At 41.9% G+C, this 18,348-nt stretch overlaps 1 protein-coding gene across 4 annotated transcripts in view; it reads left to right on the plus strand.

The window, feature by feature from the left end:
- Nucleotides 1-203: 203 nt before the first annotated feature.
- GPC5 (glypican 5) overlaps nucleotides 204-18,348 on the plus strand; it is a 763,124-nt gene continuing 744,979 nt past the window's right edge. For all 4 annotated transcript variants that reach the window (XM_075089583.1, XM_075089590.1, XM_075089601.1 and 1 more), the window contains exon 1: nucleotides 204-465. In XM_075089583.1, coding sequence (XP_074945684.1) covers nucleotides 285-465 — 181 coding nt within the window. In that variant the 5' untranslated portion in view covers nucleotides 204-284. The remainder of the gene's footprint in view (nucleotides 466-18,348) is intronic.

Here is an 18,348-nt window from a genome sequence, read left to right on the forward strand (position 1 = left end):
CCTAAGAACGCTACAAAATGATTTTAAGTCTCTCTCTTTCTGATGCTTTTTGGGGGTTACTGCTCGCATACCACTGCACCGCCGCTTTTCCCTGCGGGTCTCCCCTCCCCACCCCGGGCGTAGGTGGGGGATGCCTCCCCCCCTTCCCCACCTCCAGGCCCCGGGGTGGGGGGCCGGGCCGGGGGAGGGTCCCGGCGGGCGGCGCTGGCCGCCTCCCCCCGCGGCGGCGGCGACGGACGCGGGGGCGGCGGCTCGGGGGTGCTCCCCGCGGCGGCCGGCGGGACATGGCGGGGAAGAGCCTCAGCCTCGGCGCCCTGAGCCTCGGCGCCCTGCTCCTGGCCGCCGCCGTGGGGGGTGCGGAGCCGCCCTCCCCGCCGCCGCCCGGCAGCTGCCGGGGCGTCCGCAAAGTTTTCCAGCTGCGGCGGCTCGGCTCCCTCAGGGGCATCCCGGAGTCCCCGCGGGCGGGTAAGGGACAGACTGGGGAGCCGGGGTGGGGTGGGGGGGGCGCGGCGGGGTTGAGTTCGGCGCCGGGCACTAGCGGGCGGTGCTCCGGGTGTCAGCCCCTGCCCGCCGCCGTGCGCCCGCCGCCGCGGCCGGACCCGGCTCCGGCTCCGGAGCTGCCTCGGGGGCTGGTGGGGTCGTTCTGGTGGTGGCGGGCGGGGTGTGCCTGGCCCTGTACTCGAGGGAAAATGCTGCTCTCGGGCTGCGGGCTCTGCAAAAACCGGAGCACCTGCCTAAAATCCCGCTTCGTGCGGCGCAGCCGAGAGAGCGCGACAGCTTGAGATCGGGGGGGGGTGGGGTGGGGTGGGTGTGTGGGGGAGTGTGTCTGTCACCCGGCTTTCAGGCATCCGAGGGCTGGCACAGATACATCGGTGCCCGTGCAAACCCTGGAGGAAGGGGAGAGCCACCGAGCTGCGTCTCGGACTGGCGGAGTTACTCTTGTGTGAAATGAGAATGATTTACACCACTGCAAGCGGTGGGTCTGCACGTTTCCTCTGCTGGGTGTCTGCCTGTAGCTGCAACCGAATAAAATTCCCGGGAAAGTAATGTCTTAAGTAACGGCAATTTGAGTCCATCCTAGCATCCATATCAACAGTGAAACTTTTTTTAAGCGTATACCGAATGACGTGACAAAGTTTGTATGTAATAAGACGTACCGTTTTAGGTTTGGGGGTTGTTTCCAGCCTCGTGAGAGCCTCAGTTGATTTCAGTGGTGCCAATCACAGAATTAAAATGCAGATATTTTCATGGTCAGGGATATAGGGTTGGAATTTTAAATTTTTTTTCTTTTGTACAGATGCGTCTGTAAAGAGTGTTCACGTTTAGACAACAAATTAACTAGTAAATGGGAGTCAACGCCTTCCTGATAGAAAATGACTTCTGGATGCAGCAAAAGCTGAATTAACATCCTCCCTGCTTTAAAATATCAATAGCATCTCCCTTTTTTTTAAGATAATCTGTGTAGTTTTTATTAACTATGCAAGTTGAGATAAGGCATAGTATGTTTATTCCTAAAGGAATCACTCAAAATACAGTTTTTTTTATTACTCTAATTTTAAACCTATCAGGTAATCCTAAACCTAACATGCTTAATATTGCAGTGTGCAGTTTACAAATCGAAGTGCTATCTTTAGGTTACCAGTGTATTTGACAACATGTGTTGTTGTCTTACGTTGTCTTTAGCTAAAGATTTTATTATTGTCTTCACTAAAAAGAAAATGAACACTTTAATTGGAAAGCCTAATTAAGTACAGTGCAAGTGAAGATGTCTGGAAAGTGAAATCCGAGTCAAAGCCCTGTTGGTGATTTTAAATATTTGTGTCAATTATTTGTGTGAGTAACATCAGTATGAATGATACGGTATCAGTTTATCTATGTTCTTCTCCTTCCATGGTCTAACATAACTATTACACTTTCTCTGACATTGTCATTTATTTTGATACCATACATTCACTTGTATACTGGGGATAGGGAGGAAGCATGTTGCTTCAGGAGGAAAGAATTATGGAACCTCATATATGTTTCTTCTGCCCTGCTCTCTGATTTCCTCCCTTCCCCTACAATATTTTTTTATAACACTACTCTCATTTTCTTCGTTTGACTTTTCTGTATTTCCTGTTCCTGAAGAAAAAGCTGGTTTTGAATTATAAGAGTAATAAAAGAATTCCTTGCCCCGCAAGCAGCGGTCAGCAGGAGGTGCGGTACAGCTGCGTGGTCAGCAGCCTTTCACTCTTTGAAAGCATTGCAGTGCTGTGGGCAGCCTGGAAAACACCAGCCCTCAAGGGGCCGAGTACAAGCGTCTGAGCCTTCATTCTGAGTAGCTTTGATCTCAGATGTACATGAAACAAATAATTGTGAACAGTAAAATCTGTTCAGAATTGGAGATGACAAGAAAATGGGGATTAAATGAGTATTTTAGAAGGTTTAGGTGTGATTAAAGGCATTCGTAGGCTGGAAGCATAATGTGAAAAGGAAAAGAAATGTCACTTTTGCTACTGATCTTCTGTATTAAGCCTTCCTTTGAGGCAAGAAGTGAAAAATATTTTAAAACCTTTTCTGATGGCACTTAGAAATGTGTTTGTGTGTAATACACACACGCGCATATAAACACTTTCTGTAGGTGTCCACTTGTGAAAATGGACGCAAAACTGTTTTTATAAAGCTTAATTTGGTTGCTTAAATGTAGGCATCTGGCAGCATTTGAGTTTCCCTAGAGCCTCTGGAATACCCCCATGGGCCAGCAGATGGGCCAGAGTCTCTGGGAGACTTGCGTCTTTCTGGAGCGGCAGCCAGCAGCAGGTGGGATACCTTTGGCATCTCGGATGCTTCCTGCGGGTGATGCACTGCATGATCAGCGCAGCCAGTGGCATCTAGGAGCTACTCAGCTATCAAACGTTAGGTGTCGACTTCAGAGCAAGCTGCGTAGCTCCTTTGGCTGTATTGTATTGCCTGCGTTTCTTTATTGTGGTGGTACCTTAGACCTAGCTTGTATAAGGACACTTTTATTTAAACGTCTTAAGCTGAACCTCACCTTTTCCTTGGAGAGGATCACTAGCTGAAAAAGAGTGGGAAGGTGAGTTGGTGTATGGATTTGTATACAGTGGAAGGCTACCTCTACAGTCAGTGAAATTATAGGGAAAAAGTTGGCTTATATTGGCCTTGTTTTCGTTGCATGTATTAAAATAAAAGACTGTAGCATTCACAATTGTATTTTTTTCCTCTTAGTGGTAATGAAAACTGAGCAGCCTTATATCAGTAAATCATGCAAATTGTAATGCTCTTTCCTTCGGGGACTGCCATGTGTCTGTGTTTTGAATATATGTTATCTCAAAAACCTATGCATTATTTTATATAATTAGTTTTACAGCGATTGTATGTAGTTCATGCAGTTTTAAAGGGGCAAAAATATCTTGCCTGTCATCATATGCAAAAATGCCAGATATATGCACGGTGGTGATCTTGAGGGATATGGGAACCACAAATTTGAGTTTTTATCATTCGCATAAACCTGGATATCATGGTGTTGAATTTTGCAACTAATAAAGATAAATTAGTATCTTTACCAAAACCAAGGTTTTTATTGCTGCCCCCTAGCAATGAAGAAACTTGCCGAACTGTGCTCAATCTTTTGTAGCAGTGATTTGTGAACTATAGTACAGACTTATGCTCAGCCCTGTCACATACTATATTGAAACATTTATCACCTTCATACTGATTTTAAATGTTAGTTGCAAAAATACTTTGTTTTTTCCTGTCTGGTTGTGTGTGACAAGTGTGGTGGTGTTGGGACTGTACCAAAAAACCTCAATGATTAAAAATCCTAAAAGACCCCTTTCATTATATGGATAATCAAACAATATGCAAAGCGTGAATTAAACATAAAAAGGCTTCAAAGGTTTGGGTTTTTTAATTTTATTTTTGTGTATGCATATATATATATGACTTGGATTATTTTAAAAAAGTAATTGTTATCTGCAAACAACTTTTTTTATACATTTTTATTTCCTATGCTCAACTTCTGGTATTGTAACCTAAACAACTTTTGTGAAGAATTCCACTCTTTTACCCCATATATGCTAGTAAAGCTAGAGCTTTTGGCTGATTTCAGTTGCTTGTTTTTCAGGCACATTAAATGGGAGCTCTCAACTCTCCTTGTTCACTTGGTTGCCAATAATATTTCTTCTTCCATTTCCTTCTCTCAGAATCTGTAGAACAGCAGAATAGGATGGACAGTAAACCAGTCACCCTTGCCTTCTTGGCAAAGGGCTTCCAGTAGGTACATCAGTGAACAAACTGTCAGGCTTCGGTTGTCAACAGAAAAGCTGAATTCTGTGGCTTATTGGAAAATGTTATGTTTGCTGGAACTGTAGAATAAAACAGTTCCCAACAAAGTGAAAAGCAAGAGCTGGAGATATTTTTCCAAGTTCTCAGCAGGGTTTGTTTTTTTTTTTTTGTGGTGCGTGGGTTGTTTGTTTGTTTGTTGTGTCCCCCCCAGGAATCAATCTAGGCTTCTTTTCAGCAACCTTTGAGAGGTCATCTCGGCAGTTGTGAGAACAAGAAGCAAAATAAAGACTGAAGACTTTGTGATTAGTATAAATTTTATTGTAAAGGCTTTTTGATAGAGAATCATTAGGCATATGAAATTGAATAAATGAGAGAAACTATGTCTGAAGGGTAAGATAGTCTCAGAAAAAGTTGGTGCGTAATACTCTTTTTAATTCAAGTTAAAATTACTCTTGCTAATTCAGCTTAAAGTAGTGATAGAAGTCGCTTTAAAGCCCAGATCAGATTACTTTGATGCAACTCCAAGATCATTTTTGAATTTTAATTTGGGTTTCTAGTATGATTTACATTCAGGTAATTTGGATTTTGGTTCTATCTGAAGTGAGATCAAGAACTTTTTTTTCTGTATGGTGTGTGCAGGCTGTTTGTCTAACGGACATTCAGATCTCCGGGAAAGGATTTAGGCAGAGATGGAAAGTGAGTTGTTCTGTCATATCAGTTATTGATGTTCATAATATCGCGTCTGTTTTTATAAAGACTGTTGCCTACCGCATAATGTTGTGTGTGTTTGAATACACACTGTTGGTTCCTGAACGCAAGTACTATTTCACCTCTGGATCTGCAAAATGATCACTGTGAAACAATTCTTACAACATTTTGAAATTAAAACCAGCAAAAAAAATGTGCTCAACTATGTAGCAGCTTCCCCATCTCTCCCTCTCTCGTATTTCGGCTCCTCTAGGCATACAGCAGTGCTCAGTAGCCTTAGGACTTGATCTGGCTGGGATGACCTGAAAGACAGTGTCCGTACTGCTAAATAGAGGACAGGGCACCAACTCGTGGTTCTTGTGCTGAGTGGAATAGATCGGCTCATGCCTACGTTGCTTAAGGCTGGTATCCTGTAGAAGGGATGGACTGTCCTTGCTAGATGGTATTTGCCCTTGAGTCTTGTCTAGATCCGGTATGATGCTCTTGTAATGCCAAGGCACTGTGGATTTTTAGGGTTTCCTTCCACTGCAATTCAAGCAGTCGTAAAAATGGGAAGGCTTGCAGGCAGTGAGCGTAGTGTAACGTGAACGCATGTTTTGTGCCATGAGCTGTAGCGTGGGTGCAGGGAGGGATGCCTGTTCCTTGCTAGGGTGCCTGCTAGTAGGAGGATGATCTCAGAGGATGTTAGGAAGGAGCCAAACCCGTACTACAGTGTTGCCTGTGGTATCCTCTGAAGGCAGTATGTTGAACGCATCAGCTCTAGGCGAGCAGCTGGGCATTGAGAGAAATCCTGGTGTGATCTGAACAGAGCCATAGAAAGAGGTGAGGTGATAGTTCAGCAGCATGGACAGCCAGGTGGTCGAGGCTGCTCCCTGCCTCTTTTATTTAGTAATGCTGAAGTACTTTACAGCAACCATAATGATCGCAATTAATGCTAAATCTGGAGTGGTGCTTGTAACAAAAATGAGTTGACAGATATTAAAAGGTGTGAGAAGGACTCATGTCTGATACAGGTTGCAAATCCATTTTGCAATAAACCACTGCTTCGAACAACTGCTTCCAGGCCCTATGGCATATCAGTGCTGGAGGTTAAAAGACTGCTTATCGTAACAATCCTAGGTCTGTTTTGGGATTTTTCAGACCCTGGATTTGATCTCATGGAAGTATCCGTCTAAGTAGACGGGCAGAAATTTACCGTACATCTACTATTTTACCTTCCTGGCAATTGACATCCTCATCCTGTCAGTACTTGTTTATCTCAAGGCACTGAAAATATGGATTTTCACGGCTGAGACCAGGAATGAAAGTTTGAAATCTGTTCCAGAACTTCTGGAAATAGGTAAACCTATACCTCCAAATAATTACATATTATTGTCTGAACTGACAATCTGAACTGTCTTTTCTGCACCCATCTAGATTGTTTTCAGTTTTAAAACCTTTCCTATACTTAACTGTTTATGTTACTATATAGTTATTACAGGCTAACTTATTTCACGTCTTGCTGTCTTGTGATCTTGTCTAAAAACAGATTGCAGTGTAGGGCCCTCAGAATTTGGTACTGGAAAGAGCCAATATTCCTTATTGGAGCAGAAAATGTCTTCTCACTGTTTTTCAAAATAATTGGTTATCGACAAAACAGTTCTTGTGGAAGACAGGAAGGTTCTTAGATGTGAAAACACAGAAAATAATTGTGTGGTTTTTTAACATTGGTTGTATTGAAATGAAATGGCGTGTTTCATTTGGTGGTTTATATAACCTTCCGTGAAACATTATCCGTAAGCTGTTGCTTGTTCCGTAGCTCTATAAAGAAATAACTACAGAGCCACTCTGTGGATTGTGAGCAACCACTCCATTTTTAGTCAGCTGGGTTCTTTTGCATGTTATATTTGGTTACTTTTTCCTGACCATTGAAGGCAGTGATGCTTAATAAACTGGAACAGAAGTAGGTCAATAAAATATACTTATATGCACGTGATTAGCAGTCTTAAAATATAAAACAAAGTTCCCGTACCATTGGGAATGATAACCATGTTCAAAAGATGCTGCGTAAAAAAAAAAAAAAAAAAAAAAAAAGCACAAAACTTACCATAAAATCAAGGGAATAAAAGAATATTGAAGAGTCAGCTGAAACCATAAACAAATATTCATTATTATTTTAGAGCTTTGCTAAAAGTCTACATGTCGTCTTGAAGCTATTCTAAAGCCTGTAATAAGCCTAGATAAAATTTCATATTAGCTCCTGCTCTACAAGAGGCAGACTGCAGAAGGTTTGAAAGCTAAGCAGTGCTTAACATTTGCTTAAAATATTAAGCACTTTTTGGGTAATAGAGCTAATCTTTAGGTTATTTAATTTTAGTACTAAACAACTATTACGCATGTTTGTGCCTATATACATATGGAACTGCATGTGAGCAGATGGTGTGTATATTATTTGTTAATAACGAAAATGGAGTAGTTGAAAGGTCGTACATATTGGAAAATAACACAAAGGTTTTGTGCAAGGTACGCTTTTCTAAACCTCGTAGGAAAAGGAGGTTATTGCTTCTAAGAAATAAAGCTACTGTTTACTTGTGAAAGAGGCACATGTTAAGTCAGTAGGAGAATGAAGAATAGTACTCACAAATTCTAATTTTTGCTTGGTTTGACAGCTCAGCTACACACTTCTGATCTTGAAATTATGGTTTATTATACAATGCCATTGTCTAAAATGATGATATAGGCAACACAGTGTTATTTGATAATAATTTGATAATAACACTTCACCAAGTTTTCTCTCTTAAATCTTCAGTTCTAAGCAGAGAGAAGATATTTACATGTAGTTACTCTCTGCTAAGATTTGGAGGATAAGGTAGGCCATCTTACATACGTGCTAACGAGGTGGGATTTTTAAATTGTTTTTAAATACTTTGTAAAACAAAACCCTTCCCAAACTCTACACAGCTATATTCTTCATTGGAAATAGTTGTAAGTCTCCTGCTGGCATTTGGGCCAATGTATGAGCTGTGTTGAAGTCTGAAGGTTGAGCAGTTGTATTGGGGAGGCTTCTGTAATGCACAAATTTATATAATGTTTTTCTAACAAGTCACTTGTCAGAAGACTGTAAGACTATAGTGATGTAAGAGAAGCAAAATATATCTAGTTGGGAGTTTTCTTTTTTAGCCTTTCCAGAGTTATTTTTATTTCTTAAATTATTTGGTATCTAGACTATGTGATAAGTTTATTGAAGAGCTTAGTACTCATCCACTCTAGTATCGCCTGGAGTAGTGTGAATTGTAAAGATTATGTCATGTTGTAGAAAACAAACTTTCAAAACCTTGTTTCCATACCTAGAAATAATTCTGGACACGTAGAAGTCTAACACTGAATTATCAGACCTGCTGTACTGGTAACAAAACCAAGTGGCTTCCAGTTCCCTCAATTACATTCTTGCTCTTTTGAAGATAGGAGCAACATCTACTTTTTCTCAGTCACTGGGGGCTTGCACTGGGTCAACAGCCTTTCAAAAATAATAGGGGTTGTTCTCGCAATGACTTCTATCAGCAATATCAGCACCTTTGTATACATCTCACCTGGTCCTATGACCTTGGATGGGCCAAGATGTCAAAAGAGATCCCACACTCAGTCCTCTTCCTCTGCTCCTGGTTCCTCTCCTATTTAACCCTTGTCACTAGGCACAGAGGCCTGAGCTTGTTGGTGAATAATGCGGCAAGGAAGGGAGTGAGTACCTCAGCCTTGTCTGCATCCATGGGCACTAAATCACCCACCCCTTTCTGTAGCAGGCCCACTGTTCCTGGGTTGTTATTCTGTTGTTCACATAGTGGTACAAGCTTTTGCCATTGAAATCTCATGCCATTTTCAATTTCAGTCGAGCTTTGGCTTTCCTAACACCATTCTTCCACACCTGGACTCAGACACATTGGAACTCCTCCAATGTTTCTGTATGGTCCCTTATAACCTGCCCATGTTTCCACTTCCCATTTACATCCTTTTTGCAGTGAAGCTTAGTAATGAGTTCCCTGTTTACCCAAGCCTGTCCCTTGATAAGTCTACCCACTGGAGTGTCAGGACGAACTGTCTGCTTGGACAAAGGATGGTCCTTAAAGACCTGCCAGCTCTTCTGAGCGACCTCATCCTTCAGTGCTGGATCTCAGAGGATCCCATTTGCCAGTTCCCTGAATAAGCAGGTCTGCTCACCGGAAGGCCAGGGTCCATACTCTGCTACTCTCCTTCCTCACACCCCTTGGGTTCTTGATCTGGTACTACAGCCAAGGCTGCTATTACTGATCACCTTATCCCATGCCTAGGTCCTCCTTCTCTGTTAGTATCAATCCAGAAGAGTGCCATACCTGGTTGACCCATCTAGCTTCTATGGTAAGAACTTGTCCCCAGTTCCCTCCAGAAATCTCCAGCTTTGCTTGCATCCCTCTGTGTTCTACTTCCAGCAATTGTGAGGTTTAAAGTCTCTCATAAGAAGCAGAATCTTGCTTTAAAGAAGATTCAAGCCACTTCCTTATCCTGACCTTGCACTGCATTGAATTCATACCACAATGTCATCCTCGCTGGGCTTCTCTTTGGTCCTGGGTCACCACATGCCATCAACCAGCCTGTCTGCTCCATACCTTCAAACTGCTCCTCTATGTGAAGAACAGTCTCCCTTCTTCCTTGCTCATCTTTCCTGACAAGCTTGTATCTGTCCATTGCTGCACAGTGGTCGCTCAGGCTGTTTTATCACACCTCAGTTATTCCAACTGTGTCTGGTTCTTTCAGGCATGTGCAGAGCTCCAGCTTTGCCTGTTTGTTTCCTAGTGTTAAGGATGTGATGGGAACTGCCAAATCCAGCAGTTGCTGCTCCTGGAAATTCCTTCTGACTGCTGAAGCCCTGCTGGGTCCACTCTTAGAGTTCACTAGTGAAGCTCACTGGTGAAAACACACCCTCTCTCTCCAAATCACAAGCGCACTCACATTCATGGATCCCTTGAATGGCAGCATTGCGGCCTCCTATCTAATATCCATGACTGATTCCCCTTAACTACTATGCCAATCTCCTCCTGCTCTCCTCTCCATCAGGTTAGTCCAGCTTAATGTTTGCTAGTGAACAGATGAGCGCACTAGCACATTTGTCTCACAAGCTTCTCCACAGCTGCAGATGAATATTAGCATGGGCTCTCCACCTCCCCAGTACCCATGCCCAGACTCTGGCTGGCTCAAATACTGAGTCTGTGCAGGGGTAGGCCTCCTCCTACTCAATGGCAATTCTTTTTTGAAATTTGCTAGTGAATTACACATACACACATGGGATTAAATTCACCAGAGAATTATAAACACATAGAGGTATTGCTGTTTCTGGCATTTAGGCCTCTCACACCTAAGCATAAACGTAGTCCCTGGTTTCTCCAGTTGCTGGTATATAGATCTTGCAGCACTCACAAATAGGACAGAGAGTGAAATTATACGTAAAATTTAGTTAAGAGAAAAGAGTTTATTGAGAAGATAGGATAGACCAAGGTGCTCAGGTGCAGTGCTTGGTGAAGCAAGCGTACTAACTAGCTTTGCTTACAGATGACTAATGCTTTATTCCCCCTTCCCCTCTATTTTTGCATGCTTGTGTCTCCTCTCATCCCACCTTTGGATCTTACCGTAAACATCCCATAAGAAGTTTTGTACAGTCCCACAAGCCCCTTATGATATTGCATAATAAGTTTTCCACAGTCCCAAGTATCCAACAATACTTGGGTTAGCCTCCTTTCTCCTTCCTCATCAGTTACAATGTTCAGGCTGACCCTTTCCTAAAGGCTCCAAGTTCTCTTGTAGCCCATCAGTCAGTGGGTGACAAGTTCTGGTCTTTGTTACTGCTCCTGTTATCTCCTGCTTTTTAGTGTTTGTGTGTCTGTGTTTATTTTATTTGTCACTTTTCTTGTTGCTTGCCATTTCATTTATACTGAATAGTCCGTAACCAGGCAACTTAATGGGCCAGATAATGTAGCCTCACGTGTGGGCTCTGTGAATTTGTATACCTGTGCTGGAGGTGGGCCCCCTTTCAACCTGGTTTATCCTTCCTGAGCACGCTCTTGCACCCATCTCTGGGTCACTTGCACTTACCATCTGTCCTGGTTTCAGCTGGGATAGAGTTAAATTTCTTCGTAGTAGCTAGTACGGGGCTATGTTTTGGATTTGTGCTGGAAACAGTGGTGATGATAATGTGGAGATGTTTTAGTTGTTGTTAAGTAGCGCTTACACTGGTCAAGGACTTTTTCAGCTCCCTGTGCTCTGCCAGGCACACAAGAAGCTGGGAGGGGGCACAGCCAGGACAGCTGACCCAAACTGACCAAAGGGATATCCCACACCATATGACGTCATGCTCAGCATATAAACCTGGGGGAAGAAGGAAGGGGGGAACATTCGGAGTGATGGTGTTTGTCTTCCCAAGTAACCGTTATGCGTGATGGAGCCCTGCTTTCCTGGAGATGGCTGAGCACCTGCCTGCCCATGGGAAGGAGTGAATGAATTCCTTGTTTTGCTTTGCTTCTGCGCGCAGCTTTTCCTTTACCTGTTAAACTGTCTTTATCTCAAACCATGAGTTGCCTCACTTCTGCTCTTCTGAATCTCTCCCCTGTCCCACCAGGGGGGAGTGAGCAAGCGGGGCTTGGTTGCTGACTGGGGCTAAACCACGACACACCACTGATCTCCCTTCCCATGTTGATAACAGTTTGCAAGTAAGCATCCCCCTGACATGCCTACTGCAAAGCCCTCCTTGCCGGGTTGGCCAGCCTCTTGGTGAAGTTGCTCTTGCTCCACTTTGTCAGACAGATCCTGTCTTTCACTAATAATCCTCCTTCCTTAAAGAGGGACCCATGGTCGTAAAAGCCAGAGTACTGTGTGTGATACTTAAAGGGAAAACCTGCTCAGTAGAAGTAGCCTAAGATAACCAGGATGAAAGTGGTTTACTGGTTTGTTAAAGACGCCTGACAATCAGTGAATTATACATTCAGGATCAATACTAGTAATACAAGAGATAAACACAGTACTAGACACAAAACTTTATTAAACGCCTGCAAGTTTTGAAGCACCTTTCTTTAACTAATGCCAAAACTTTCCTTGTATGCACCCCTGCTTCTCCCAACGCCCCACTGATGCACCCCCCAGCAAGGCAGTGTTGCTGTACCCCGAGGTGAGGTCCCTGTGTGCTGCCCCACTCTGCCAGCCCACCACTGGGTGCTGGTTGCCCCTGGCACCCTCTGGGGAGGCTTCAGGGGCTTGGGCAGGGGTCGGGGGTGCCCCTTGGGTCCTGCCAGCAGAGACAGACCCCCTGTGACAGCTGCTGCCTCCTCTCCACCGCCTTCCCTTGCTGTCACAAATGTTTGTGCTTCTTGCCAAGGTCACTCCTTTGTTTCAACAATCTTGTAATTCCGCAGTTTGTTTGATACAGGTAATGGTCGTCTTCCTCTTCAGCATGATGAGTTTTGGGCAGTTCTGTGGTTTTGGTGCACCTTCCTGGTATGAACAACTGCTGTTGTCACAGATGGTGGAACGGCTGAGGGGGGAAGGCACCTCTGGAGATCCTTTAGGGGAGCCCACTGCTCAAAGCGGGGTCAGCTACAGCAGGTTGCTCAGGACTGTGTCTGCTCTCTGAGGATGGAGACTCTGTGACCTCTCAGGGCAACCGGTTGTAGCGTTTGACCATCCTTATGGTGAAATTTTTTTTCCTGAAGTGGCTGCTTTGCCAAGGGTGGTGGATGGTTTATTGCATATTTAAATTAATAAATAGGTTAAATGAAAAAGAATAAATGAAATTAGTTTTAAATAATCATAAAAAGCATTAACTTAACTTAGAACATGTCACATAATGCCTAAATTGCGCTTTACTTGTTCTCTTTTAGGTAAAATTCGAGAAAAATTGTAGTTTCAAGAAATCTGTACCTTTTAATTAAAAGAAACCACCTCAAAGTTTACTAACTAATCTGATTCAGCCCTGTAAAATGTGAATGCTTTTATGTTGCTAGTCAAAAAAATTGGTGTAAGTTACAACTGAGGATAGCAACAGGAAAACATGGCATTTTTTTTTTCTCTGTTTGTTCTGCACTAGGAATAGAATTGTATTAAACGTAATGACCTTGCTGTGACAAATGTGTTCTCAAATGAAGGTCAAAAAGAACAAAAATTAGTTCTGATCAGGAAATACAGAGCCTGAAGCCAATCAGGAGGATATACGGTTTAACGTTTTACATTTTCAGGGAAGAAGTGTGGTATCTCTATGTGTATTTAATGTCACTGTCTTTAATCATTGCTAGAAGCTAAACAACTATAGCACTTTCCCGTTTTTAACATCAGTGAATTAATCTTTGCTACAATAACAACTAAACCAAAGTGTACACCAGTCCTGGAATTACATAAGGAGAGAGGGAGAAATAGGCTGTATGAAAAATTGCATGGCAGGACCCTGTAGCTCTGTTCATCCACTGGCTGGTGTCTGCCCCAGCTGCTGCGTGGCCTGTGTGGGTGAATCTTCCTATCCCTGTGCTGGAGGGGAACATCAGGTGCCTGGAGCTTAGTATGGAGTTGAAACATGGCCAGCACGCATGCAAAGACTCCCTATCTGGGGAGTGCTGCTGCATCCCACAGCTAAGATGTGCCTAGGGCCAGGCAGAGTACAGACCAACAATCACCTAACAGAATTTGTGCTTCCTGAAGAAACCATGCATGAAATTCTCATGAGATCCCATCACCGTGGTGCTGACAAGGCCAAAATTCAGGAGCCCCTTTTCTCTACTGGTGTGCTCTGATTACTGTGCGTTGCCCTTCTGCATGCAACTCAAAGCCGAAAGAAAAGCAATGGCGACATTGCAAGTTGTGAATTATCAGCTTCAAGTGAACACTCTGCATATTTTGACGGGTTGCTTCATTAGTTGGGTTTTGTGTTGTCTTTCTTCATTTGAGGCTGCTGCTATCCTTTTCTCTAAGGGACACCAAGCCAAACATTTTACTCTTGACTCTTCAGTAATAGCTGAGGCAGTTTAGCTAACCACCAATCTCATCTCTCTGATTCCCCCACACCCACATACACACACTCCACCCTCCCCCAAAAAAAACCCGCAGAGGAAAAAGAAAGAGCAGAGGATGTTTACAGATGTCATGAACAAAAAGAAGAGTCATTGTCCGTGCTCCAGTTGGATTCAACTTACTCCAGCCACTTACAGACCTCGCTTCTTCATTTAACAAGTCAATGGCACATGTCATAGAGGGAAGTCAGAACAGTTGTTTTTTAATACTTTGAATACCATGGAAGCACTTCTGTGATGCCCTAAAAAGGATATACTTGATATTTCAGACTGGTATTTAAGATCATAGACCTAGTTTAAAACTATAGTCAGTGAAGACTGTGATTGATCTCTGTGTATGTGCCCCTAAAGAAGAGCTAGAAAATCTAAATTCTTGTTGATGACATTAATACAAAAGTGTCTAATTTTAATTTTTAAAATTATCCTTCTGATTCTTAACGCTTTTCAGATCTACTAAAATAGCTAACCTAGCCCTGAAAATCAGACTTGAGTGTATTTATTATGTTCCACCTGCAAATTAACAGTCAAACCTTCAAACTTTTTCTGCTTTTAAGACTTTCTATGCTTTGTTAATTCATTAATTCTGTTTGTGGCCTTGAAAATGTATTCAATTTTGATATGCCAACTTCTTTATCTAAGTTTATCTCTGGAAGATGTGTACATTGGACACTTCATCACTGGAGAGAAGCAAGTTGTGAAAAGTGCTGCAGAGTGTGTGAGTCTTCAGAGTGACACTGCATAGTTCGGTTTTCTTCATAATCAAGTTTTCAGCTCGTGAAGAACAACAAGAAAGTCCTAATGCAGACAATGCTTAGTAAAATTACTCTAGATTAATTTATCCTTCCCTTTGTCATTTAATTCCAGTTCAGAGTACTGCTTTGTTTGTTATTCTGACAGATTTGTTGGGTGCTTATAATAATACTTAAAATTTTCTGAGGTTAAGAAGAAAGTAAGGATAGTTAGGCATATTAAACTTAAGTATGAAATCAAGAAATATTAAAATTACTGGGAATTGTGCTAGAAAAAAATTTGTATTTTATATAAATATATAATTATATTAAATACTTGTGAAAGAGAGGTACATGACATGAGTGGATTTGGGTTCTTGGGCTGCTTCGTGAAATTGGAAGTGAGAGGAGCATGTTGAGAATGATTGCTTCCAACGTCTGGTAGAATATAAGGGTCTGGAAGTCAAAGCCATCGTGAGGAATCTCAGCACTAACAGTAAACTGAAGAAGCACCTTGTAGGTAGAGTGGAGAGACCTTTTTTAGAATGATGTAGGGGCAGTGGGTTATCTTCTGGATATCTGGAAATTAAATAATTGTCCCCATAAAACTGATGCAGCTTTGAGGGAAAGTTAAGCTCAGGGCTGTTCTCAGTTACCTTCTGTGTCAGTCTCTTAAGAAGGTGCTGAGTATGTTTGTTGACAAAGATGGACTTTGGGCAAGTTCAGACATGAATTTAACACGTATCACACAGCAAAATTTCTAATAGCCCTAGAGGTCTCAGCAATGTAGGAGTTCATGATTTAATCTAGATGTTAGTCTGATTAGGTGGATTGATGAAATGATGGATTTGTACCTAACTGTTCAGCTTCTGTTTCTTGAGGCAATCTTACAGGACAAAAATATTCTCTTAATAGGATATTTCCATTGTAGAGTCCCAATTCAGTTGTGCTTAAATTAATGGATATATTAGTTGCCAAATACAAGTTTGAGCAGGAGTGTTAATAGTGGTGTACCAGACATCTCAAAATTCATGCATCTGGGTTAAAAAAAATCTGTTCTAAATTTGAAGTATCACAAGTGACCTCTGTCCCCCCTGCGCTTTTTCTTCCTAATTCATGCTGGCTAGAAACTTCCTTATGAAGATAAAAGACTTTCCTGGAACAGCAGAATTGGAGTTTTAAGAAAAAACAAGTACTGCAAAGAATTGTAAAATTGCTGGTTTGTCAACATGAGACCAATAGACAAACACCAATAGATTGGGTTATATGACTAATTCTTCCGTTTTGGTCTCTCTGCTGACCTCTTTGAAGGTTAGTAAAGAGAAATCATATGCACAAATAAATAAATAAAAATAGAGAATCTATTTTTAAATAAGCAAACATAAATAAAACCTTTCATTTTCAGTAAAGAACCTAAAGAACATACAGGGGAGTAAAGAATACAGTAAGTCTGAAATTGGTATGCCATTGAAATGTGTCCAAACAACTTAATAACATGGTTCCTCTCTTTTACAGTGTCTGTTACGTGACTAGGTAGCTGCCTGCCTTTTTTTGACAGTAGTGAGTTGGTTTTTGTTACAAGCAGAAGATAATATTCAGTAACCAAAAAGGAAAAAAGGCTGTTGTAATGTAATGCTTTAAATATTGCTAGCAGTATAAACATTTTTTCTCATGATGTTTGTCAGGTGTATTGCTGGTGGCATGCTACAGACTCTACCTTGGTCTGTCTAATACTGTGGTACTCTTCGTGTGATAAACTCTTCAAGAACAGAAAAAAAAATGGGGGGCGGGGAGAGAGAGAGAGAGAGAACTGTATGTCATACCTGTGGATAGACCTTTCTGGTATGATGAGTAAATATTGCTGCAGGTTTATTTTTCATTCCTTTAATTTGTTTGTGGGTGTGTGGTATGTTAGTCCAGTTTGCTGCTTGCTGTTTTAACAGTATGTTATTTTAAAATTCTCATTTGCTGTGGCTAATATTTAAATGAATTAGGATTTGGTATGACAACAAATGTATCTAATCACAAGCAAGAGGATTTAAAAGGATTAATAGAAATCTGCAGTATTTTATTTCCTTAAACAATGTCAAAATATATATATTTTGCATTAGAGTTATTGCACCTGAAGTTATATGTGTTTTATATACATGCATTATAACTCACGCCTGGAACAGGTGGTATTAACATAGCTTTAATCCTTACATTTCTTCATTTAAGTCCTGTACCACAAATCTGTTCTCATGACCCATTCTCTTGAGTAACCTGCTGTCTCTTTCTAGAACCAAAGTTTGCTGAAGCCATCACCACTGCCCTGATAAAAAGATTTAACTTTTAAACAAGTGTCGTAAGAGCTACAGCGGTAGCTTGCAGAAACACAAACTTCCATGTAGTTCAGGTTCCAGCTTTGCCTGTTTTAAATCCTAGATGTGGCCAGCCTTAAGCACAAGCACCTAAGTGGTTGCTTGGGTCCCATGGCTTGGTCCGTTCCCACTGCTGCTCCTTCCCCCCTGGTTACTGAGTTTTAGCTGCTCTGCATCAATTCCCCTCTTCAGAGGAGCCTGTACCCAGAGCAGCTTATCGGAATTATACTGCTCTTACGTGATGTAGAAGTTTCTATATCTGCTTTGTTTTATCTTGGGCTGCACTTTGGACTATAACAGGGCATGCCATTATTTTGTGAGGACCGGTGGGATGAGAGGAAAGGAGGCTTCAGTATTTTGGGGGTGGGGTTGGTGGTGTCTAGGACTGGGAATGTGGTAATGCTGTAGGAATGTAGGGATGGTCAGCAGTGCAGGGGCCTCGGTTTGGAGAGCTAATATGGATTGGGAGGTTGGAGTCAGTGGGGTCAGAAGATTGAAATCTGGCTTGGGGAAGCATGGAGCATGCAGAGGAGAGGGAGGCTGTCTATAGATAGTTACATGGATTTGGAGATTGTAGAGCATTGGTGAACTGTATTTTTAATACTCATAATAAAATTATTTTAAGATGATCATTAATGTTGCTTGGAGGCAAGTAACTGTTTAAGGCTGGCTCTGACACTAAGCGTTTTCTTTGGCGTGCATAACGTAAGTACTAGAGTAGCTAATAAATAGATAATTTAATAGACCGTCTTAATTTTGTAGCTTTATTTTCATTCTTTGGCTGAATTGGAATGTCAGAGGATGGAATATGTAAGTTTTCATATGGCAAGAGATTGTAAAGGCAGCCAGCGAGGAGAAATTACTTAGTTTGTAAATTGTAAAAATGTACGTACTGTAGGACATGGACATTCTGTTTTTAAATAAATGATGAGGATTAATAACTTTCAAAAACATCAAGCTGTGTGAGGCAAAAGATATCTTGAAGCAATAGTATAATACTTAAATAAAATTTCTTAATAGTCACAGAAGTTCAGTGATTCATACCTGCTTTGGAAGAGAGTTTTTAACTCTCTGCTGTGATAGTGAAGGTGTTCAGCTTCCTGGACTGTGGCTTGTAGGTGTACCAATTGCTGTGTGTTAAACTGCTACTGGAAACCACTTCAAAGAGATTTAGAGATATCATTTGCCTTAGTTCATTTTCACATGCAGAGG

This window comes from Phalacrocorax aristotelis, chromosome 1, assembly GCF_949628215.1.
Source record: "Phalacrocorax aristotelis chromosome 1, bGulAri2.1, whole genome shotgun sequence".
NCBI lineage: Eukaryota > Metazoa > Chordata > Aves > Suliformes > Phalacrocoracidae > Phalacrocorax > Phalacrocorax aristotelis.